This window comes from Myodes glareolus, chromosome 26 (genome assembly GCF_982192425.1).
Source record: "Myodes glareolus chromosome 26, mMyoGla1.1, whole genome shotgun sequence".
Taxonomy (NCBI): domain Eukaryota; kingdom Metazoa; phylum Chordata; class Mammalia; order Rodentia; family Cricetidae; genus Myodes; species Myodes glareolus.
The window spans coordinates 44100673-44125512 of NC_142051.1; the positions used below are offsets into that span (position 1 = coordinate 44100673).

At 47.4% G+C, this 24840-nt stretch overlaps 2 protein-coding genes across 10 annotated transcripts in view; both read left to right on the plus strand.

The window, feature by feature from the left end:
- Positions 1–10496, plus strand: part of Rfx4 (regulatory factor X4) — a 137725-nt gene extending 127229 nt beyond the window's left edge. For all 4 annotated transcript variants that reach the window (XM_048418669.3, XM_048418667.3, XM_048418668.3 and 1 more), the window contains 2 exons: positions 16–154; positions 8924–10496. In XM_048418669.3, coding sequence (XP_048274626.1) covers positions 16–154; positions 8924–9196 — 412 coding nt within the window. In that variant the 3' untranslated portion in view covers positions 9197–10496. The remainder of the gene's footprint in view (positions 1–15; positions 155–8923) is intronic.
- Positions 10497–21114: 10618 nt separating this feature from the next.
- Ric8b (RIC8 guanine nucleotide exchange factor B) overlaps positions 21115–24840 on the plus strand; it is a 91427-nt gene continuing 87701 nt past the window's right edge. For 3 of the 6 annotated variants that reach the window (XR_007228641.3, XM_048418892.3, XM_085683142.2), the window contains exon 1: positions 21115–21316. Coding sequence is in view for 4 of the 6 variants with exons in the window: in XM_048418892.3 (XP_048274849.1) it covers positions 21233–21316 (84 nt within the window). In the remaining 2 variants the exon portion in view is untranslated. The remainder of the gene's footprint in view (positions 21317–24840) is intronic. The other 3 variants (XR_007228642.3, XM_048418891.3, XM_048418893.3) reach the window with 2 other exon arrangements.

Below are 24840 nucleotides of genomic sequence, written 5' to 3' on the forward strand. Positions count from 1 at the left end.
CTTGCTGCTTTTCAGGTACACGGGAAGCTATAACTATGGGAGCTATGGCAACCAGCATCCTCACCCGATGCAGAGCCAGTATCCAGCCCTGCCTCACGACACAGCCATCTCTGGGCCGCTCCACTACTCCCCTTACCACAGGAGCTCTGCACAGGTGAGTGTAGGGGCGGCGGTCTTGCCGGCTGTGCTCGGCGCCCAATCAAGTCAACTAAACACAGCTAATGAGTCCAATGTGTGTGCCACCTGCCGGTCCTCAAGGGCAGCCAGCTCAGCGCCCTCACGTCATTTCCCTTACGCATCCTGAGTTCTTGACTCTCCTTGACCTCTCTGATGCCGGGGTCCAGCTAGTTGTTTCTAGGCTCCCACCTCACAGTGGGTCTGTGTCTGCTTCCCCATCAGTACCCTCACGGCATCCGTCAGGATCTCTGCATCATGATAGCTGGCCTCTTGGTGTTCTAGGCGTGTTCAGATTTGACCTACATGGCATCTTAACCTGAAGCATCCTGATATGGACCCTTTTGATTACTCCCACCCATCACAGCCTAGCAAACTGAGCCCTCTACGGCCAGCCTGGGGTGGTGGGAAATTGAGGAAGTACCTAGATTGCCACTGTTGGGTATTATAGTTATATTAGACACCCTCCTATGCGTTGTCCCAAGCATAGCTGGTCATCAATTCCATTCAATTCTGTTTGAGTTGTTGTTTGTTTTGAGACAGGGTCTTTCTCGACCTAGTCCTGGCTGTCCTGGAACTCACTCTGTAGACCAGGCTGACCTTGAACTCATAGAGATCTGCCTTCTGAGTGGTGGATTAAAAGAGTGTGCCACCACACCTAGCCTCAATTCTGTATTCGAAAATGTCTTTGGCATCCTGGCTCTCCTGCTTTAGCTCAAGGCCTTCATGCCCAACCTAGGTAATGACAGGCCTTCAATGATGATCTCTGTCTCTAAAGCTTTCCCTGCCTGCAGCTGGAGGGGTCTTCTGGAAAACCCAAAACCATAACGCGAAGTCTGGTACCATACTGCAGTCATTTCCCTGGCTTACTCCTCGATGTTGGGCTCCTCCCCTGGCCACCCTACCACCCTCCGCCCCATGAGAGCACCGGCAGCTGTGCAGTGGCACTGTGTCTGTGTGGGCACCAACACCCCTGTCTTCCCTGTCTGTAGGCACTGTTCTCCGAGCTGGGAATCTTTTCTGCCTATCATCTGAACATCTTATGGCCTTGCGGGTCTCCTGAGGGTGCCCCCTTCTTTCCTCCAGGCCCCAACCAAGTGCCTGCCACTCTCTGGGCTTCCTCTTCCAGTCATACTCCCTACAGCCTGTCAGCCAGGACTTCTGACTCTGCAGGAGTCCCCAGGCTCCGCCAAGGCAGAGATTGAGTGTCTATCCCCAGTTCACAGCACACAGAATCCATCAAAGGTCGACTTACTTCTCCCAGATATGCCAGGCTCTGTGCTTGGCATTTTAAAAGCATACACTCTAGATAACCCTAGCAGAAGAAGTGAGATAGAGCGACTTATGCAGGGATCAGAGCCCAGGAAGTGCGGTTGCTTTCTGGCTCATGAGCACAATCTTCCACTGTCTCCCAGATGTGGCTCTCACTTTTTAGGGCAGAGCCAATGGTTGGGATAGGCTAAGTGTACTTTGTCTGCTCTGAAGGTTGAGAAGTCACATGTCGGCTTTGTGTCCCACCCCCCATGGGATAAACACAAAAGGGGGCTGGTGTGGGCAGGGGCCTAGGAGGGCAAGGGCAGGATGGAGGGAGGCTGAATGAGGTTGTGTTGCATCAGCCTGCAGCACACAGATTGGCCTCCCAGGGAGGCAGTGAGGAGAATGTATCCCCAATAGGAAGGCACTCAGGGTAAACAGGCGGCTGTTTTGATTTCCATTTCAGTACCAAGGGGAACCCTGGTTTAATCCCAAGACTAAGTTATCCCCTGGAGCATTCGTTAGAGACCTCTGACTGCGACACAGAGATGCCAGCTCCTTGGGTGCTGCTTCTCCTGGGAGCAGAGCCTGTGCGCCTGGCTGCGATGCCCGGGATGACTGAGCTGTTGTCAGGATTGCACTCTGCACAGTCTTCCTCCCTCCCTTCCTTCAGCGGGTGCTGCACCTCCAGGAGAGCAGTAGGGGAGTAGGCAAGAGCATCCTGCCTTGGGAGCATGCTGTTATCTTCCTTCCTTCTCTACTGCCTCATGCCCCTGCCCCAGGAAATTTCAGGAGCTCCTTTTGGGGGAGGGTGATATTTTTAAAACCATCACCATATAAAGAAGCCAAGTTCTCCTCAAAGGCCACAGAGACCCTGGTGGTCAAAGATAGGTCTGCAGTGTCCGTTTTGGAAGCCACAACAGTACCCAGCTGGGACCCTTATCATGCAATAGCTGGTCTTAATAGGAATGGCCAAGAACTAAGCTCCAGTCCACAGAGAAACCCTTCATGTTAGATGAGGACTCAACCAGCCTCTCCACCGTCTTGTCCTGTGCCTCTCAGACAAGGGCATTTGACACTCTACCATCCCCAGCACACACACACGCACACACACACATCCACACATCCACACACACACACACACACACACACACACTACTACTACTACTACTACTACTACTACTACTACTACTACTACTACTACCACTACTATGCTTTATGGTTCACGGTCTAGTTAGTCTCCATCTGTAAAGTGGGGTGGGTAAAAGTTAATTATATTATATCCTCTGCCCAAGCTGTTGGGCGAGGTCGGTGCTGAAGTGTCCCTCTCTTAGGGAAGGTCCTGTACAGAGAGAGACAAAGCAACCTTTGTTTCATTTTCCATTAACATTTAAGCAACTTGCACCTCTGGGCACTTTGAAATAGATGGGCTCATTCGTTCCCATAACAACCTCAGGAAGACTGCATTTTCTCCCGTTCTTAAAGATGCAGCAGCAAGGGGCTAGAGAGAAGGCTCAGTAGAGCACTGTCTGCTTTTCTGGGGGACCTGAGTTCAATTCCCAGCACCCACACAGCATCTCACACCTGTCTGTAACTCCAGTTCCAGGGTCTCTGACACCCTCACACAGACAGACATGCAGGCAACACACCAATGTACATTAAATAAAAATAAATTATTTTTTATTAAAAAAAGATGAAGCAACAACTTCAGAAAGGCCATGTGACCCGTCTAGCAAAGCAGACTTGAGCACAAATTCAACTCTCAGTCCCAGCCCCATGCCAGGGGCTTAAAACCCCTGGGTTGGGGGTCAGCAAAACCTAGAGATTGGCACTTGTATTCTCACTAAATGTCAAGTTCTGAGGGAAGATAAATGCATATTCAAGGTTTTTTTTTTAATTTAAAGTTGCACGTACAAGGCTGAAATCCATTGTAGGGTCGAGTAGTCTCAGCTTCCCAGAGCAGAGATCGATCCCCCGTGAATGGGCAACACATTTCACTACAGAAGGTTCATGGGGATGAGGAAGAGGTCCATATAAACTGAAGAAAATTCATGATCAAACAATATTTTTTAAGGAAATGTACTTGTACTTGGAAGTGGTGGTGCATGCCTTTAATCCCAGGACTCAGGAAGCAGAGACAGGTGGCTCTCTGTGAGTTTGAGGCCAGCCTGGTCTGCAGAGTGAGTTCCAGGAGAGCCAGGGCTACACAGAGAAACCCTGTCTCGAAAAAAAAAAATCAAAAACAAACAAACAAGCACTTCGGTTCTCAGCAGAAGGATACCTACGAGACTGTGTTAGGTGGGCTTGGAAGACCCGTACATCCTTGGACTGTGATATTCACATGCTTCCCAGCACTTATGTCAGAGTGATCCGAACCTCAGTCAGACCTGACCATGCAGTCCTTACCCTGTTAGCAACCATAAATGTGAACATGGCCCAGGAGTTCAAAAGTCATCCATACAGCTAGGCATGTACTCCACGAGGCAGGAAAGCTGTTCCTTTTTTTTTTTTTCATCTGAATGGCTCAAGTGTAGCATGACCAATGCAATGACCCCTGCGATCTTCATCTGCCCCAACCAGCCCACAGACAGTGGTGCCACCAGCTTCCTTAGGCTTCTCCCCCTTGGGAGCATCTTGGACCACAGTAGAGGAAAATACACAGACCCATGCACACGCGCTCGCGCACATATACTCACACACATACATTGCACACATATACACACACATACATTACACACACGTGCACACACACACACACACACACATACATACATACGCGTGCACACACACGCACACATACACACACACACACATACACAGAGCTGTGAAGACAGCTCAGTAAGGTGCTTTCTTGAGTTCGCTCTCTAGAACCTAAGTTTATGGAATCAAATATGTTTATAGCCTCAGTGCTGAGGGGGACAGATAAGCAGGTCCCTGGGACTCAATGGCCAGTCAGCCTACTTGGTAAGTTCCAGGCTAGTAAGAGACCTTGTCTCAAAGAAAAAAAAAAGGTAGACAGTACAAGAGGAAGACACCTGAGGTTGTTCTCTGGTCCACATGCACATGGACACGCATGCAGACATGTGCCACATATATGTGTGTGCTCACCCACATATCAATCAACCATAGTGCTGCAAAGTCTTTAAGTACTGAGCTAGTCTCCCTGGGTTCAAATCCCAGATCTGCCGCTAATTAGTTCTGAGCTTCAATTAATTCATCTGGAAAATGGAGAAAGGTTATAATACCTATTTCACAGGTTATAGTAGCTGTGGTCAGGTAGTTAATAAGGAATAGAATAAGATCTGGCTCATAGTCAATGCTGTTTGCATTCATCATTATCCTTTGTTGTTCATTATAATGGTGTTTTATTTTATATAATTCTGTTCTCTGCTCTGTTCTGGCTCTGCAGAGGCAAGAGCCAGGCCCTTCTCACCCCCTCAGACTCCTAGGACCCACGCCAGAGCTGGGTCCTTAGTGATTGCCCAGGATGTCAATGAAATGAAAGAGCCTTGTTTGAGCACTGAGTTGTTATGTGGCTTCAAGCAGGCCATTGCCCTCACCTGGAAAATGAGCACTGGGACGTTCCAGTCAGCCACAGAGGCTCTTCGGATCACTAGTAGATCACGATTCTATGCCTTCCAAAAATGAACTTTAGTAATGGCTAACACATTTTGAAAATTTACAACATAGTTTCTAAGTGACTCCACTCCAATTCATTTGACCAATCTTGACCCTAAGAGCTCAGCAGATGTGGACTGTCTGACAAAGAGTCTGGGAGCCACGTCCTGCTGCTCCAGAAGAGGCCGAAAGGAAGGCTGCTGGGGCAGCCCCTGGCAGGCCTTGCATACATTGAGAGTCGCCTTTCATGGGAAAACAGTTTTCACTCCTGACTTGGCCACCTTTCACCCCCTGCCCAAGCAGCAGGCCGTGTGGTGAGGGGCAGGGATAAAGGGCTCAGTCTTCCCTTTCCATGGGCAGGAAAGTCCGCCCCTGGAGTAGGGAGTCGCTTCCCAAAATAGACTTCCTAATACAGTTCCAAAGAGGCCAAGAGTCATCACTACCAAGATGGACTGAAATCATAGTCTCTTGCTGACTACTTTAAACATGCACGCGTGCACACACACACACACACACACACACACACACAATACTGTACCTCATACACTCCTTTCAAGAGGTGGTAATGATTTAGTGATTTATCTTATCTTAAAAAATGAACAGCAACAGCTTGTGATTTGATCCAGACTGATAACTTCCTGTTACCCGTCTCCACAAAAGCTCCTTTATTCTGGCCTGAGCTCTTGGCACCCCAGAGTTTGTACCCAGCATGCTTAAGGGCCTTGCACGAAGCCAGATGTGAAGTGTGAAAGGTGAGAGGGGACGCCACTGTGCAGCCACGGGCACACTGACCGTCGGGCCGAGGCAGCAGGCACTCCAACCATCTCGCCTCTCAGTGCCCTCTTACACTAGGGGGTAAGCAAGCCACTGACTCATCTGCAATTAGCTGACCTAATGGGACAGAACTTTCCACGCTGCTAACAGAATTGTATTGTCACACTGGAGATATTTTGAGCCAGTCTCATTTCCAGGCAATTGCTCTTTGGAGTTTATGACACAACCTCTGGGCACAGCTGTGCCGAGGGTCCTTGATGAGGCACAACAACTACACTCTCTTGAGTTTGGTGGCAAGGGTTCCAAGTCCATGCTGTGACATTTTACCTACCCAGGCCGAAGCCAGAGAGGCCAGCAGGCTTCCAGTGGCCTGGGTCAGCATTCCAAAGCCTATCTCTGTGGAGGAGGAGGGATCTTGATGAAGGAAGATGCGAGAATAAAGTGCTTGTGAGGGGCAGGTAGGCCACGTTTAGATCAGTCAGACTGATATGGGGAGATTGCACTGCTCAGGTCTGGGCTTTGGTCGTGCTCTGTGACACTGGGCACGGCTCCAGCTTTTCCCGCTTCTATAATATGAGTTTAGATTTCGTGACCCTGAAGGCTCTTTCTTCTGGGACTGTCCCAGTGCACATTTACCAAATATGGCTGGCACCTGTTAGGTGCCAGGCGCCGTACCAAGTTTTGGGGACGTTTCATGAATAAAACAAAGCCCACAGGGAGCATCTGAATGCAAGCCAGGGGAGAAACAGCTGCCAGGCAGGGTGGAGGTGGTGGGGCATTTGGCTTCTGAGGCAGCATGTCCAGAAAAGTCACTCTAAGGAGTTGATGTTTGAGTTGAGATAAAGAGTGGGGAAAAGGGTAGTTTAGGAAGGACCTAAGGGAGGAAGAACCAGCTCACCGTGCCCCTAGGTGAAAAGGGAGACCTCTATGCCCGCACAGTCCCAAAGAGGGGCCAGGATAACATGTACCCAGCTGCTTCGCCTGGGAGAGCATCATTGGTTCTTGTTAATGTCATTTTTATAGTACATCTGGGATCTTGATTTTCTTCTGAGACTCTTCATTCACAGGCCTGAGGACCCACCACGACTCCACCCAGACAGTGTGCTGGGGGCCCTCATTTTGCACCACACATGGGTCTGTGCCAGTGCTGCAGATCTGATTGGGGATTATGAAAAACTTGGCATGCTGTCTGCAGTCTCCTTGGCAACAGCCCTCGGTCCTTCTCCCTGGAGTTCCCAGACACCTCCTACACCCTCTTTCTTAACTGTTCTTTTCTTGTGCGGCAGCTGCCCTTCGCTATGTAAGCAGGGGTCCTGCGAGAGGGAAAGGCTCTCAGTGCTCCACCTGAGACCCCTCTTCTTGAGTCCTGCATAGCTAGCTCTCTTGATATCGCCCAAGCCTCCTCTCTGTCTCCTGCTTCCCCGGGGATCCAGCTCGAAGAGGCTAAGGGGCTCCTTCGCCCACCTAGACTCTGGGGGGCAGCCATTGCTGTCAGCACCACGGTGCTGTCTAGGTTTCCGCCTGTCTGTCTCCCTCATAGGAGGCACCTCCCACCTCGTCCCTGGGGGTTCCACTCTCCACCTGTCAGGGTAGACAGATGGGGGACAGACATCCACACATGCTCTCCTCCATGTTGCCCTTGTCGTCCTGGTTCCTTGGCTCCTGTCCTTGTTGGCCCTAAGCATAGCAAGGACATCTTTGTGCTGACTACCCTGCAAACATGAACTCCTAAGGGAGCCTTAGCCCCTTCCCTTGCGACCATTCTAACAGGGCTGTGTTTCCATAGCTGTCCTTCCAACAGTGAAGAATGCAAAAGAAGGTCTCAGAGGCCCCTCTCCCTTCTGATTCTCTCTAGAGCGCCTTCCCTCCTCTTGTCTCTGCCAACACCTGTTCCTTGGTCTGATTTGCCCCAAAGTTCCCTTTCCTGCTGCCTCCCTGTCTCTCTTGACCCACTCTCCCTGTCTGTCTTGATTCTGTCCTCCCTGTCTCTCCTGACTCCGTCCTCCCTGTCTCTCCTGACTCCGTCCTCCCTGTCTCTCCTGACTCCGTCCTCCCTGTCTCTCCTGACTCTGTCCTCCCTGTCTCTCCTGACTCTGTCCTCCCTGTCTCTCCTGACTCCGTCCTCCCTGTCTCTCCTGACTCCGTCCTCCCTGTCTCTCCTGACTCTGTCCTCCCTGTCTCTCCTGACTCCGTCCTCCCTGTCTCTCCTGACTCCGTCCTCCCTATCTCTCCACTCCATTCTCTGCATTCACACAGAGTCCTGCATTCATTTACCATTTCCTTTTTGCACATCTTCCAGGACTCCAGTGAATGTGAACCTAAAAGAGAGAGAGATGTTCTTTAAATGACAGGCACTAATAATAACCTTTGAAGCTGTTGGTTTGCTTTCTCTTCAAAAGCCTGCTTGTGGCTGAGGTTCATGATAGAATTCAGCTGTAAAATGCTATTTTTAATGTCATTGTGTTTTACCTGGTAGGGCTGTTCTCTTGGGTTGATGGAATAGGACTTATCACATCTCCATAAGTAACGATAAAACTCAAACCTATCCAGTAATCACACTTAACTGGACATACTTGCTAGTGTGTATACACAATGACACACACATAACTACTACCACCACCACTACCTACTACTACGCATAAGCACAACCACCACCCCAATCACCCACCACCATCACGATGACCACCACCACCACCCCAACCCCCCACCACCACCCCAACCACCCACCACCACCCACCAGCATCACCAGTATTACCGCCACCACTACCACCACCACTACCACCACCACTACTACCCAGTATTCCCAGCTGGGGATGGTTCTCTCTTCGAATTTGACTTCTTAGAGTATTTCAGACTTGCAGCTCACAGTTAGTCATTCCGTGTAAGCAAAACACCAGCAGCCTCTAGCCATGAGACCCCTGTGACTCTCCCACTGATTGCTTGCTTGGGACCAAAGTTCACGCCTGCACAGAGGCTCACTGGTCCCTTTCCATCACCACCTGTGAATAGTGTCTTGCAATGTTTAGCTTAAGTAAGTTTGCTCTTGGGTGCAGGCAACTTCAAGCTAACCTTAATTTTGTGGACTTTTTTTCTCCTCCACAAGTACCCTTTTAACAGCCCCACTTCTAGGATGGAGCCTTGCTTGATGAGCGGCACTCCCAGGCTGCATCCTACCCCAGTTACTCCTCGCTGGCCAGAGGTGCCAACAGCCAACGCATGCTACACGAGCCCATCTGTGCATTCCACGAGGTACGGAAACTCGAGTGACATGTACACACCCCTGACCACACGCAGGAATTCTGAGTACGAGCACATGCAACACTTTCCTGGCTTTGCTTACATCAACGGAGAGGCCTCCACTGGATGGGCTAAGTGACTGCTTTCATAGGAATTCATATTTAATATTAATAATTAATAATAATAATAAACCCAATACCCACCCTCCAGAAGACTTTATCTCTATACATCATAACTCGCGGGCTGTTCCTAAGTGTCCATTTTCCTAATGAGCAAGAGGATGTTCAACCTGGGATGAATAGACTTTAGTTCAGAAACAGGACTTACTAAAAGTTCCTGGGCTTGGGTTCCTGTCGCCAAGCCAGACTTGACTGTTTCTGTAGAGCACTATCGTGGGCAGGCTGACCCGTGCCTTTCCCCTCTGTTCCATGACCTTGCATGGCAGCCACTCCCTGTAGGGTACTTATTTTCTTGTTGACAAAGCTCTTTAGTCTTGAAGGATGGATACTGGAGCCAGAATCCGGTTTGTGTTCTTGGGTGGGTACATCGTTTACCGAGAGCATTTGCCTTGCCCTGTTTATCACCTCCCAGCCCCCAGCCCTTGGGCATTATCCACCTCCCAACTTGTGGTGGTGGTGGTGGTATTGCTACCTCCTGGAGTCCTAGGGCTACGGGAAGTTCCTGGGAATGCCAAGCAGCCTGCTCCACTCCTGCTGCCATGTCACCTGCATTGTCTTGGGGTGTGAGCACTCTTTGGAGGGACTGAGGAGACCTGTTGTATTCTACCTTTAGTTGATTGATGTCTGGAGGGACCAGTTCTTCTATGTACAAGGATTTGTCCTAAGTTTGCACAATGGCTGGCATCAGCAAAAGGCAGGAGAGGGTTTTCTTAAGTTCTGTGAGAAATGTGGATTTATGGCACTACGCATCATTCTCCACTCTTGCTTTGTGAAGCTGAATAGATCAAACTTTCACTTAGCAAGCACCAAGTGTGACAACTGTCCTGGTTCCTTCATAAGACTAGAATGTTTTCCGACACTTTGCTAGAAAAAAAAAACAATTCAAAGCTGTGCCTTTGAGTCTATACTATACTGTGTATGTGTGGAAATAAAAATGTATTGTACTTTGGGGAAATTTTTTCGTAGGTATTTTTTTTTTGTCAGATTTGCAGCTATTTGTGAGGTTTGTTAGAGATTAACATAGGTTTTCTTTCTGTATTATAAGATACACCAAGCAATTATGGTGGACCTATTACCCTATGGGTAAGAAATAAATCGAAATATGACATCGGATGTTTTAGCAAATGTTCTGTAAATAAAATGTTTGATCACACCACCCAGTGTGATAATCATGTCTACAGCTAAAATGGAAATAGTTTTATCTGTACAGTTGTGCAAGATATGAATGGTTTCACACTCAAATAAAAAGTATTGAAATGACCAGCTTCCATTTGGTTTTCATTTGCATTTGACATGCCAGCTGTGTGTCTACAACATAAACAACATTTTTAAATTCTTGGGGCATAGGTAGGCAGAACAAAACAAAAGGCCTTGTTGGGTGTGGCGGTATATACCTATAATCCTAGCACAGAGAAGGCCAGCCTAGGTCTGGTCTAAAAAAGAAAATTAAGCAAGCAAGCAAACAAACAACAAAAGCCTTGCATGACTGTACGGTCTTGTTTCTTCAGTTCCCTGTCAACGTGTCATACAGTAATCATAGAGTTTGGTAGGCCCATGCGTGTTGTCCTGACAGACGGCTGAGTGAGCACAGTGCCAATAGCGCATTGCGGGTGTGGAGAGGACCTGTCCTCCTCCGTGTGCCTGCCTGCTCCTGCAGGAAGGAATAGTCTCCCTCAGCTCAGCATCATTAAGCACTCCCCCGGCAGCAAGTTCATTATGCTTTGATGATCACTGGGTGGAAAGATATTTCAAGTGCCTCGCTTTAACTGAGAACCCACAGAACAGTAACATCGCTGAGTACTTCCCAAAAGTTACATCCTTCTCCAGCACAGCATTTTGGTTCCATGGCTAAGGAGCGCGGGGTACAAAAGCAGTGGTTTCCTTTTTCCCAAATGTTAAGAATCTAGGAGCTAAGAGAGATGCAGAGCCATAGATTTCCAGAAGCCTATTCAGAAGTGACTGTGCTAACCCAAAGGTATGAGAATGGGACAAGTTAATTTGCATTTTGATTTATTTTTAAAGCCAAGCCCTTGTGTGCTATTACATAACATGTTTATACCTGAAAGATAATTTTAAGATGGAAATTATTTGTGTTACACATAGCCGCTCCTTAAATATATTCAGCTGTGTTATCCTACAAAAAAAGAACATAGATGCTGGATCTCATTCTCTCATGGTAAATTAGTTTGACCTTTGGTTCACAATCCATTAGCTTTCTATGATGAAAGCAAGAGAAAGGATGAATGTAATTTTGAATTTAGGCACTGTTGAGAATAAACCTCAGGATGACCGGCGGGCCCTATTGGTGTCTCAGACTTCAAAGCAAGTGCTGTGTAAACAAAGGTGTGATCTGCCTGACCTTTATCTCAAGGAGCACAAAACAAACAAACAAACAAAAAAAACAAAAAAACAAAACCAAACCAAAACCCAAACAACAACAAGCCACAAGTCATTATCAATTCTCCAGCCAGGTAACAGGATAAACAGCGCCCATTTGGAAATAACAGCCACAAGTTCTTTAGCTGAGCAGCCCTTTAGGGGAAAGCTCCTCACCATTAGCAAGAACCTGGGGCAGAGAGAGGGAGAAGTGGTTCCGTGACCTTTCCAAGTGAGCACGTGCCCCTCACTGCACAGCCAGGAATGGGGGGGGCAGCAGGGCACAGGGCATCCTCCCCAGATATATCTGTGTTCCCAAATGTGCTAAAGCCTTCACCTTAAGAAATGGAAATGCTCTGAGTAGGATAAAGGAAAGAGTGGTTGGGGGTGGGACTCAGGCATCTTCTCTTTCTGGCAGTTCCTCTACAGTCACCAGAGTGGGGATGAGAGAGGCTGGCTGCTAAGTAGGGCCGGGCACTTCTCAGAGGAAGCGCTGAAGCGTTTTTTTTGCAATAGGACTTTTTCTTGAAAGTGCCTCCGAGAGCTGAAGACTGGCTGAAGTCATGAATTTATCTTTCAGCCAGGATGTCACCCACGCTGCAGGCCCATGGCATCCTTACCGTTTGTCCTGCTGTGTCCTTTGCCAGGCCTCCCATCAATCCACATCTAAACAGAAAGGGAATGTGTGGTCTCTTGAGAAGGCAACCCATACAGATAGGGAGTGTTTGCCATTGAGGGAGCCCAGTCATGGGATTAAAGGCCCAGATCATTAGGGTAGCCAGTGCTGTCACATGACCTTCGGTGTGCTTCCTCCGTATTCTGGACCCAAAGCAGGCCTGTTAACCGGCCCTGAAATTTCAGATCATGGTGTCTATGCTGAAAGACCAAGGCTAGTAGATTTGGGGAAGGAGAGTGGACCCACAAGTTAGACTGACAGCTGGTCAGTGATTCAGAGAGGCTTCTCAGCTGGGCCAACACTCAGCCTGAAGCCTTGCCTGCAAGCTCAGCTGACACATCTGCCTGTCACCTCCAAAGACCCCACCACTGCCTCCTATCCAGCCCCGCCCACCAGCCTTTCTCCCAGCAGGAATCTTTTGCAATTTTCCCTCTGTTCAGGACTGGCTTGGATATCTGCCTCAGGAGCCATCAAAATGTCCACAGTGAAGCTGGAGATACACAGGGAGCGCCCCGGGCTCTGTCCCTCTCTCGTTGGCAGATGGCAAGATTTTAAAATATTAAACCCAGGGAAAGGACATGACATAAAAATGCTATTACAGGCAAAGGGGGAAAAGGAGGAGTTTGCCATGGGCCTCCAGAAGCCTAGGAGGAAAGCTCTCTGCAGTTAAATGACAACAGAGATTTCGTATTGAGTCACCCAGAAGCTTAAAAACAAATGATGGATCTCCTTATTGGCATATTCTTACAGGGTGAAGCATCGGCAAATGAGGCCGAATCCTGGTCCCACCAAGGACAGGCTGCAGCAGGGGCATTCCTATACTGGGAGATGTGGTACTGTGTAGGCACCAGGGTTTTTAAGCTCTCTGGATGATAATGTATTTAAGGTTGAGAAACACAAGCCTTCCACGGTGAAGCTCCAAGATTCAGGGACCTACTTCATGTGAGTTCTGGGTTTCTTCCAGTGTCTCCAAAGAGGAGAGCCATTATCTATGCAAACTTGTCACCTCTCCACAGCCTCTGCTGTACTAGTTTTCTCTACAGTCAAACCTTCCCCTCTCGGTGGTGCCATGACTTGGCCCTCCATCCCTGTCACTTTGTGTGACTCTTCTAACCTGGGACTGCACAGCTTTGGTCCTTTGGCCAGCCTGGTCCTCTACCAGCCTGTCCACTGTCCTCGGGGACTCCTCTTCTTCCTGGGAGGTCAGGGCCTTCTGTGTTTCACCAGCCTCCTTCCTGAGCTTTCCCCATTCTTTTCCTGAATCTCAGAGCTCCCTCCCCCCCAACACCTCCACATTTTGCTCCTGCTGATGTAGGTGGGGCAGAAGACGTGGGCCACGGAGTTAAGAGCTGTTGCTAGGAGTGTGGGTAAAGAGAGATGGTGGGTGAGGAAAACCAGGACTCCCCAGTCTTCCACCTCCTCTTCTCATTATAAAGGCTTCGGTGCTTTGTGATCCTTTATGACAAAGAATCAGGTCTGACCATGACTGCAGGGGTGAGAGAAATCGGCTTCAGAAACACCTGCCAGGCCGTGTGTGGTATTTATAACAGTATAATGGAGAGGTCTGAGGAGAGTTTGAGATAAGTTCATTCTCAAGAAACTGCCAAACTGTACCCCTGTTTGAAGGTCGGGATCCAAGATGTCCTGGCTCAGACTAACCTCTAGGAGAACAGAAATAGGTGGCATCTTTGGGCTGAAATGCAGTCAAGGTCCTTGTGTCGCTGTTAGCTCACACTTAGTGGTCTCTGAGTGCGCTGAGCCCACCTACGTTATCGCCTGTACCTGGTGCATTCGATACACCGCGTCTACGCACCTACGTTATCGCCTGGGGTCCACCAGGTACCGGGAACATTAGATACACCGCGTCTACGTCTAATCCTGCCTGGTCCGTGGTTACCTCTCTCGTTTACGTTTACACCGTGTTCAAGGGCACGCGGCTTAATGGGCAGTCCTGGAATTTGAACGGTACCCCCAGGTCCATCTGAGCTCCTTCTACGACAGCACACTGCCTTCTTCCTTCCTCCTTTTGTTTCCCCACCACCCTACCCTGTTCCTCTCTAAACAGCTTTGCAGCCTTTCCATCGAGCTTGACCGAGGAAACACAACCCACTGGGGTCCAAGAGACGCTCGCTGGGAAATTCTGGGAAACTGCGCTCGTTCGTTAAACGAAGGCAGTTCCTTAGCGAGGCCCCAGGTCTTCCCCTCCACCCAAGGTGGCATTCCACACACTGTACAAGAATAACACAGCTTTTCCTCCCATTTTCCAAAGAACGCATGACCAAAACATGATCAAGGACCAAGATTTGGTTATTCTATAAAGGACCAGGAACAAAGGAAATCAATAAAACGGTGTTTTTTTCTTTTTCTTTCTTTTTTTAATTTTTTTTTAAAATCAGGTCTCAGGGGAATTTTTATTACTAGGTGGTGGGGGGAGCACCACAGGGAAGGAGCAATGAGCCGAGCATTCACTAGAATGAAGTCATTGGGGTGTGGGGGGAAGTAGGAGAGGGCTTGGCTGCCTCTTGCTGTTAAGGTCACTACCCTTTGACAGAGGTGGCCTCTGACCTCCACAACCCTACAATTCTATTTTGACTGATCCTGAAACCCATGAAATTCAGATGTAGGCCCTGCCCAAAAGTTGAGATAAAGCTGACTAATATGGGAAAAGCTCCCGGTATGTGCCCCCAGCTGAAAGGGGCTGGCAGTTCTTTGGCCAGGGATGCAATTTATTCCGTCCTGCTCCTTTCAGGGAAATGCTAATCCTTCATAGGCGACTGGAGGGGAAGACTTAAATGTGTTGATGATGAATGACAATAACCCTTTGTCCACTGCTGCCTCCTCCTAGGGTTGAACCTTAAGAGTTTAATCAAATGTTGGTAAGTAAATTAATGCTTTACTGCAAAGGGAGGTGCTGGGAGGAAGGGGTGTGAGAATATATTTCCTCTTACATGTGAATTTCAATACATTTAATTGCAAAGGCATTGGTTTGAGGAGGTGTTGAAAGGGTGCTTTAGATTCTTTATTTACACACACACACACACACACACACACACACACACGAGGCAGGGTCACTGTCTTTAAACTGTATGGCAGCGTTTAGTGTGAAAGCAGTCACTTTAAAGTCATACAAAGCAAGCACTGCGTTGGAGTTTTCTCTTGCTAACAGTTGCAGCAGGGCTGGAGAGACGGCTCTGCAGGCAGTTAGGAGCGTGCGCCTGTAACTCCAGCTCCAGTGACTCCAACACTTCTGGACTCCTTGGGTAGCTGCATTTACACGTGCACACATGTAACGGGCATATATGCATCGTATACGCATAATTAAAAATAAATATTTAAAAAGTAACAGCAGTAGCAGAACAAGAAAACAAAATTAAGAAATAACCCAAGAACAACGATCTTAATCCTGAAGATTCAGAGTTATTTTAAGGGCACCAACTTCCCTTCCCCCATTTCAGTCCAGCTAACACTGGGCATGGCCTCTCCACGCCAAGTCCCATCTGCTGGCCACACTGACAACCATCTCTTTGAACCCTATGACATCCCACAAAGTAGGTTCATCGCAGCTGAGAACATCAACATCCCAAGAGCACAAATGATTTACCCCAAACAGAGTGAACATTCACGAAAGGCTTTTTTTCCCCCCCTGTTGGTTTCGAGAAAGGTTTAAAGATATTCGACAAACCACTGGCTTCTGGTTTGTCACAGTGGGTTGGGACTGAGGCGTTCCATCCCCTGGGCCAGGCTAATTGTTGACAGTTCTGCACAGCCACCCCAGGGCAAGGACCATTTCCTGTGATAACTGTGAAAACCTACTGTCCACAGTCAATGTAGATCGATAATAGGTGTATTTGCCAAAGACTACTGAGAAGACTGGAAAGGTTGCTGAGCCTGGCTACTGTTCATTCTAAATTGTGCACACCACAACACGTCAGAGGACAGCTCTCAAGAGTTGCATCTCTCCTTCCACAAGGTGGGATCAGGGATCGAACTTGGGGCGATAGACTTGGCAGCAAGCACTTTCACTGGCAGAACCACCTCAACAGCACACATTCTGAGCCTTTCTTCCAGAATTCATTCCAACATCTCCTATAGCATACCTCCTCTGAGAAAGCTTTCCTAATCACCCGCCTTTCTCATTGCTTGATTTGTGTAGAAAGTGCATTCCATTTGCTGTCTGGTTTTTTATGATATACTCAAACTATGGGATCGATTGCTTCTACTTGTTTTTGTTTTTTCATGGAGTCTAACATAATGTCATATTTCCAAAACATGGAAAGTATTTGTTACAGGAACAAACTACATTAATTAGTTTGTTATGAAAGGGTAACTTCATTCTTCATAAAGATGAAATAAAGATAATTCATTCTGCCATGTTATTCAGTTTCTCAAAAAACTTTTAGGAGATCACCTGAAATCTAGTTCACTGCGTGATCTTCTTTCAAAAAATATCCATTCACTAGTTTTGAAATCCCAACTGCTGTTTAAATCTGGAAAGCTTCTGAATTGACTGATACCAGGCCTCAGCACAGACAGACTGATTCAGAATTCTTCATGTCCACACAATGATAAACATAGAATCGACAGGTAATTCTCACAGCCCCTCTCATGAATATGATTTTTTTTTCTTTTGGTTTTTCGAGACCAGGTTTCTCTGTGTAGCTCTGGAGTCTGTCCTGGAACTAACTCTTGTAGACCACGCTGCCCCCAAACTCACAGAGATCCACCTGCCTCTGCCTCCTGAGTGCTGGGAGTAAATTTAGGCGTGTGCCACCACCACCCGACTTGACTATGCTTTCTTAACTAATGCATATGCAAATATGTTTTTTGTTGGTTTAGAAACACAGTTTTGTTTTTTTTTTTTAACTAAGATCTAAAATCCAGGTCAATCCTGGTGCCAAAATTGAAGATGGGTAAAGAGCGGCCGAGTAGCTGCCCTACACAGGGGTGGTTGCCAAGTAACAGGTCCTATCTTGAATGACTGGAATTTTAAGAACTCCTGTTCTGGAACTACAGTTACCATCCTGAGCTGATTAGTTTCTAGTGCAATACCTAGAGTGGTAGCGCTGGGTTTTAAGGGCCGTCCGTGCCAGGAGCCCCTTAAAGACTTTCAGGGTGGCACAGTCCAAATACCCTGCTGCCATGACAAGAGGAAATTCTACAGCAAGATATATCAAAGTCCAAAATGAATAAATAAATGACTAGTGTCTGTCTGTAGGCTTTCTCATTGGTCCTAACTCACAGCCCATGCCATCTTGATATCAGAACAGAGCCCATCCATACCTTAGCTAAACCAACAGATTTGTTCACCTGTGAGTAAGATAATCAACCCGACGTTTTCTAGCTATTGTAAAGGTTACGTCAGATAATTTATGTGGAAGTATTTTGAGGATTGCAAAGCTCTATGCATAGATTTGCATTGCGCTAGCATCTCTCCAAAGTGATGGCTTCTAAGTGTTTGTTGCTTTGATAACTCAAGTTCTAAATCCTAATTCCTTGGCACCATGCCACCTATCTAGTAAGCAAAGCTAGATTTAGTGATAGACTAGCGTTTTCAGTCACTGAAAGGATCGCATAACCAATATCTTGGGAGGTGAAGTAATGTAATAGTCTGCTCAAGGCTTTGTCCCAGAGTCTGCTTTTGACTGTTGACTTTGGACAAGTCACTTCATTTTTTTCTGGGACTAGAGTCTTGTCAGTGATTAAAGAACAACTTGAGTTAGAGTCAGTTACTTTGATTCATAAAACCAGAATATAAATACTTATTAAAATTATTAAAATACAATACAAAATCCCAAGCTATTAATTCATGCAAGTCCACATTTTTCTATTTCTTCTTAGAAATACAGAATTGGGACCTAAAAAAAATAGTCTGTTTCTGCCAAACTGACATTTCAAAGGTGTGTAGGAGCCCCCCTCTTCTTTTTTGAGACAAGGTTTCTCTGTGTTGCTTTGGAACCTGTCCTAGAACTTGCTCTGTAGACCAGGCTGGCCTCAAACTCACAGAGATCCACCTGCCTCTGCCTTCTAAGTGCTAGGATTAAAGGCATGTGCTACCACCACCCAGTGGAGGCCTTTTTTTTTTTAATATCTTTACTGGGATACTTTCTTGTTATATTCTTTCAAAATCATTCTTTGACCCCTCTACTGACTGGTTTTATCTCAACTTGACACAAGCTAGAGTCGTCAGAGAGGAAGAAGCCTTAATTGAGAAAATGCCTTCATGAGATCCAGCTCTAGGGAATTTTTTAAATTAGTGATCCAAGGGGGAGTGTGCAGCCCATTGAGGGTGGTGCCATCCCTGGGTAGGCGTTTCTGGGTTCTATGGGAAAGCAGACTGAGCTAGCCATGGGAAGCAAGCCAGTAAGCAGCACCCCTCCATGGCCTCTGCATCGACTCCTGCCTCCAGGTTCCTGTCCTGTCTGAGTTCCTACCCTGACTTCCTTTGTTGATGAACAGTGATGTGGAAGTGTAAGCCAAATAAACTCTCTCCTCTGCAACTTGTTTTATGGTCATGTTTCATGGTATCAGTAGAAACCCTAAGACATTCCCAAATAAACAATTACCCAAACAGGACTTCAGAAAGTACTGGACAACATTCAGCTGGATTTCCAGTTTGTTAATTCTCCGGGACCTCTTCTCTATAAATGGAAACAGTCTTTTGTCAAATGATCCATTAAGTTTCATTTCAGAACCTGTTTAAATCATGGGTAGTATATGTCTGTAAAGGTAAAAAGTGCTCTCTATTTTAATCTTAGGATTGTAGTTTTCATGACTTTTCTTAGAAGCAGTCTCTTTGGAGAGTCAGATTAAAATCTTTCTGATCTTATTTATTACAGATACAGCACCTATGCTTTTACATACTTTGCATCTAAAATATCTGGATCCATTTATTAAGGTCTTGGTCCCCAGTCCATGGCACTGTTGGGAGGTGGTGAGACATTAAAACCTAAACAAAGAGTTAGGTCCACGGCAGCATGCTGTTGGGGGAATACTGAGTCCTGGCTCCTTTCTGGATCTTTGCTTTCCAGTTGCCATGAGGTGAGCAGCTTTCTCTGCCATACCTTGCCAGGAAGTCATGATGCACCACCTGGCCATAGGCAATGCAGACATAAACCACATTTATGTTTTGTATGACCAAAGCCAATCTTTTTCTTTACTGATCGACTTGAACATTTGTCTCAATAACAAAAGGTCAGCAATCTCCTGCTCTTTAATGATTGGTTCAACTATATGCACAATAAACGGCTGACTCCACTTAAAGTATAATCCGCAGGAAATCTAAGCTCTGTGGGCCCAGCTTCTATGTTGTGTCTAGTTCTAAATTCCCAATATTCCCAATTTAAACTAGAAAACAAATAAAATGAATAACCATTTGCCAGCTCTCCTTCCTCTCCATCTGAAGAGGCCAACAGGGAAGGCATAAAAGATGATGACTTGGGAGATAAAACGCTTAGAAATTTCTTTCAGAATTCATCTATTTCCTATGAAAAAGCCTGGCAGCACAGAACAGGCTCAAACTCCTTTTAAAACTATGCGTTTTAATTTTTCAAGACTGATCATCTTCAGATAAGAACAGCAGGGCTGTTCATGGTGATGTTCGCGAGAACGGACGGCGTGAGGTTGAAACTTTTTTTGAGGGTCACTGTGTCCAGACTGTACTGAATAATGCCCAGAAATGCACTGGTTCTCAAATATTTGTTGAGAATTTTTGAGGAATTAAACGAACCCAGGTGAAGTGTGAGTGCCCGGCACAGAATTAACACTTGGCAAACATGTACACCCCCCACCCCGCTTCCATTGCCACAGAATTAACACTTGGCAAACATGTACACTCCCCCCGCCCCCGCTTCCATTGCCACAGAATTAACACTTGGCAAACATGCACACACACCCCTCCCTCATCCCTACTGCTTCCATTGCTACTCGGGGTCTATGACATTTACGGGTGGTGGGAAAGTGGCCACTTTTGGGAAAGACCTGGATTCAAATCTTGACTTTCTCATTTACTGATCTCCGGGACTTAGGCCAAACTGCTTTATCAGTTTGGGTTCCCCAAAGAGCTGGCTCAATTTCCCACGTTGCTGCAGCCTAGTCATAACACAGCTGCAACCGGGTGAGAATTGCATTCACTGAAACCGCTAACTGGGCATAGAGGGAACTCAACCGGCGCTTGACAGCTCCCACCAGGGGCCGGCAGTTCCGCCGTAGCTAGTCAGTCCAACCAGCCACGTCTGGTGCAGGTCAGCAAAGGAAAAAAAAATCCAGAACACAGTTTAGACCCTCCCACTAACGGTCCCTCCGCCTCTAGCCCCGGGCGGTCGTAGGACTTTTGTTTCCGGTCTTCAAAGGACTACTATTTCCAGCATGCCCTTCGTGGGCAGTCTTTCCCGATGGATGACTACAAATCCCGGCACGCTATTCGGCTCACGACCAACTCAGATGACTGCATGGGATGACTCCGTTGCACGCCGGGAATTGTAGTTCAGTAGCCGTGGACTCGCAGATGGGTGGGGAACTGCCCGCCAGTTCTTGTCCGCTAAGGGGAATGATTCATAGAGAGTCAAGAGGGACAGTTCTGCTGGTGAAAGCCCACTCCGAAGCTAAACTCTTCTTCAAGGCTGGTAGACCGATGAGAGTAGGCAGAGGCAGGGCCTGACCCAGTCGCTGGCGGCTCGTCAGGCCTCCATTAAGCCCTGGGCCTTGCAGGGGGAGGCCTCGAGGCGCCGGTTGCTGGGGGAGCGGTGACGTCTCGGGGTGAAAGTTGAGGGGCGGTGACGTACGGCCTGCCCGGGCGGAGGCTGGCGGGTTGGAGACTGGAGGGAGGGAGGGAAGGAGGGAAGGAAGGAAGCTGGGAAGGAGCGAGGTAGCGGGGGCGCGAGGCGTTTACCTGGGAGGCAGCGGCTGGGGCGCGCACAGCGGCCGCGGCTCCCCCGCACCTGCGGCCATGGATGAAGAGCGCGCCCTCTACATCGTCCGGGCCGGCGAGGCGGGGGCTATCGAGCGGGTCCTGAGGGATTACAGCGACAAGGTAAAGAGCTCTGGCCCCGGGCGTTTGCTGTCTCGCCCTGGGCCGTCCTCGGGGCTCGCACTTCGCATCCTCCCCCCCCACCCCCCTTCATTCCGGGGATGCGCATTGATCTCCCCCGAAAACGTTTCCGGCTTGGGCATGCGTGTTTGTGCCCCCAACCTTTCCCACCCGTGCGTCCTGCATCCCCCCCCCCCCACACACACACACACTGTAGCGCCCACTCCTCCGATTCCTGGCCCAGCAGCCTGTCCTGTGGTCTTCTTCCTCAGCGTGCAAGTCACACCCCCAGAATCCGTAGATGCGCATCTGCCCAGTGCTCCACTCTTGGATGCATAAAATGCATGCGAGGCTCTCTCACCTGTATACTGTAAAAATACATGCTTCTCTGCATAAACACGGCCCGTGACATACCAGCAACCATGGCAGCTCTTCATGTACCAGTACCATTGTATGATTCTCCAGGCGTTGTTGTCTTGTATGTGATCTCCTTTGATCCTCAGAGTGTTTATAGGGTAGATGGTTTCAGCCTTCCCATTTTATAGATGAGGAAACCGAGGTGCAAAGGACTGAAATCACGCCCAAGGTCATGGACATATGTTGTAAGTGGGTGGAAAATCCTACTCCTAATAATACCAGTTATTTGTATCGCCTTAACAGCTTTCTTATTCATTATCTCATTTAATCTTGACAGCGATTCTGCGAGGTATTATCTGTGTTTTGCAACGGAGTCTCTAGGTGGGTTAAGTAACTAGCCCAAGGTCATTCTTGGGAGCCAGAGTCTTCCCACCTAGGTCTTCCAACTCTCCATTCATTGTTCAGTTTACAGGGAAATGGTATCTTGTTGTAAATACCACTTCCTTCTTTGGAGAGTGTCCTTCAAGAACCGTTAGCTCTCCCTTTCTTTTCCCTGAGTAAGTGGCCTACCTGGCTCCTTTAGTCTGTTTAGGGGACTAGGCTTGTCTGAGGATGATTGATACTTCTCTTCTGTGAAAACACACCCAGCACTAGGGTACATCCTAGGTAATTGGGTCCGCTGCTGCCCCTTTATACTTTACAGCAGTGAACTGCCCGGGTGCCCTTTCTGCCCTCAGTAGAAAATACCTCCAGAGGAGACATACTTCGAAAAGACCCTTCGTTCCCACTTCATCTCCCCAACAACCTAGTGAACAAAGTGAAGATAGTAAAATTTAGGATGATAATTAGCCCCGTATTCACACAACCAATGAAAAATGTAAGTGAGATTTGAGTCTAGCTGTCCAACTCCAAGTCTAGGGCCTGTTTTTGCTGCACTCCCTTCTTTGGGAACATCCATGGGCTGTCTTCTTGTCACATCTTAGTCCCTTCACCTTCTGATATGCTTCAGTGTTGAGCATATCTGCCTAATTTAGGAGAAACTCATTTAATGCGTAGGTGTACCTATTTCGTAGATTGTATTATTTTAACTTGATTTATTATTGCTTTCCAGAGAAGATATGGGGGAGCCGCAAGCTGATTTTCAGAAGGAAGTGTAATAATTTGGCGATTGTGTGGAGTTGACTAATGTTTATTTAGCACTTACTGTATACCAGATACCCAACAATAATAGGGACTTTCTTTTACAGGGAAGGGAGGAGGAAAAACCTACACTGGGATCTTAATCTAGTAGTCACTGTTTTGTGGCTAAACCAATTAGCTCCCATATTTATTTGCTTCCTCTAGCTTATCCCTTCCTCTCCTTGATCTCCCTTCAGGTTGGTTTCTTCCTGTCTCTCATGGCCACGTCTTGTCTGAGCTTAGCTTCCCCTTTCATCCAGTAAATGTTGTCAGTGTGTCAGGATTGTCCTCTGTCGTTTAAAGTGATGTCCTGAAGTGCTTCAGAGCATTCCCAGGCACTCTGGCCAAGCCCAGCCTGAGAGCGTTCTGATTTGGTGTAGAGACCAGTTAGCTCTGTTAGGAGACAGCACTCATATTTACTGTTAGTTGTAGCAGGAAGAGTAGAGCTGGGCTGATTGGAACACAGAGAAAACAGGTGACAATTGTGTTGCATTGCAGCACCGTCCCTCAAAGGGAGAAACTGTGGGGACATGAATAGGAAGGTGATCTATGATATCAGTAGTCAGGCAAGAAGAATAGAAATACACTGTCCAGATCTATGATGGATGGGTCCACCCCAAGAAAGTAGATGGATAGAATATCATGCCCTTCAGTTTTCTTATCTGGAAAAATGGATTTGAAAATTTTTTACAGTAAGAAGTTATTGTGGGGCAGTTAGGAGCCCAAGCAGAAGAAGAACGGACGATGTTCATTGGTTGGAAGAGGAGGGCTCTTGATGTTACCCTTTTATAATAAGTTGTTCATTGCAAGTGTAGCTGAAAGAAGATGGGGTCTGGCATCAGATGGACCTTGATTCTGATCTCATATCTGCTGCCAGTAGTTCATGACTGTGGATAAATTAGTTCAAGCCTGAGCCCCAACTGCCTTGTCTGTAAAGGAGGAATTAAAACACATTCTTTTTATTTATCATGCAGTAGATTCATTGAACTATAATGCCAAGCACTGAGCACAGTGTGTCTACGAAGTCTTCCCCGTTGGGTTATGAGGAATTGAAAGTCTGCATCCTTCATGAGGTGGTGTGGCCAGAGTGCAGGCTCTGGAGCAAACTCCCAGGAAACTGATCCTCAGTTTACAGTTTATGTGGCCAAGTCCAAGTTGCTTAACTTTGCTGCGCTTCTGTTCCTCTGTCAAATGAGGAGAGTAGCGTCCATGTGCTAGGGCTGTGGTCAGGACTGCATGGGTTCTGTGTGGAAAGCACTTAGAACAGGGCCTGTTTGCTTTCAGCAGAGCCTGTGGCACTGAATTGATGGAACACGGTAAGATCTTGGGGATCTTCCCCACTCTTTTAGCCGCAGCACCGTCCAGGGTTATCATCATGGTTGTCTCACTGTTCAGAGCAGCCTTTGCTGTGTGTTTCTGGAACACACCTGGTGTCTGCTGTAGTGCAGACATTCATTTAAACATCCTTGCTTCATTCACTGACCTTTGCTATCTTAGAGAGAGATCTCTATCCCAGAAAAAACAAAAAAAGTATCTGTTTGTCAAGGGGAAGTTGCTTCAGAATAGGAAAACAATTCTTTAAATTAAGAGTGGCTGTTTCTTGGGTAATAATGATGCAGTTCTTTAATCCTAGTACCTGGGAGGCAGAAGCAGGCGGATCTCTGAGTTCAAGGCCAGCCTGGACTACAGAGCAAGTTCCAGGACAGCCAAACTACACAGAGAAACCCTGTCTTGAACCCCTTACTCCCACCCCCCTGCAAAGGAGTTGCTGTTTCTCACTCCTAAGTTTACCTATTAATATTTATTGAGTGCCTTGTAGGTACTATGTATTGTCCTAAGAATTTGCACACATGATTCCCTTATATTAAGAGTTATAAGAGGGGTAGAAGTATTTTCATATTTCTTTAAATAGGAGATAGAGGTCCAGAATGACAGGGTGATTGCATACAGGCTCAAGAGCACACGGCTAGGAAGTGGCAGATATGGTCTTT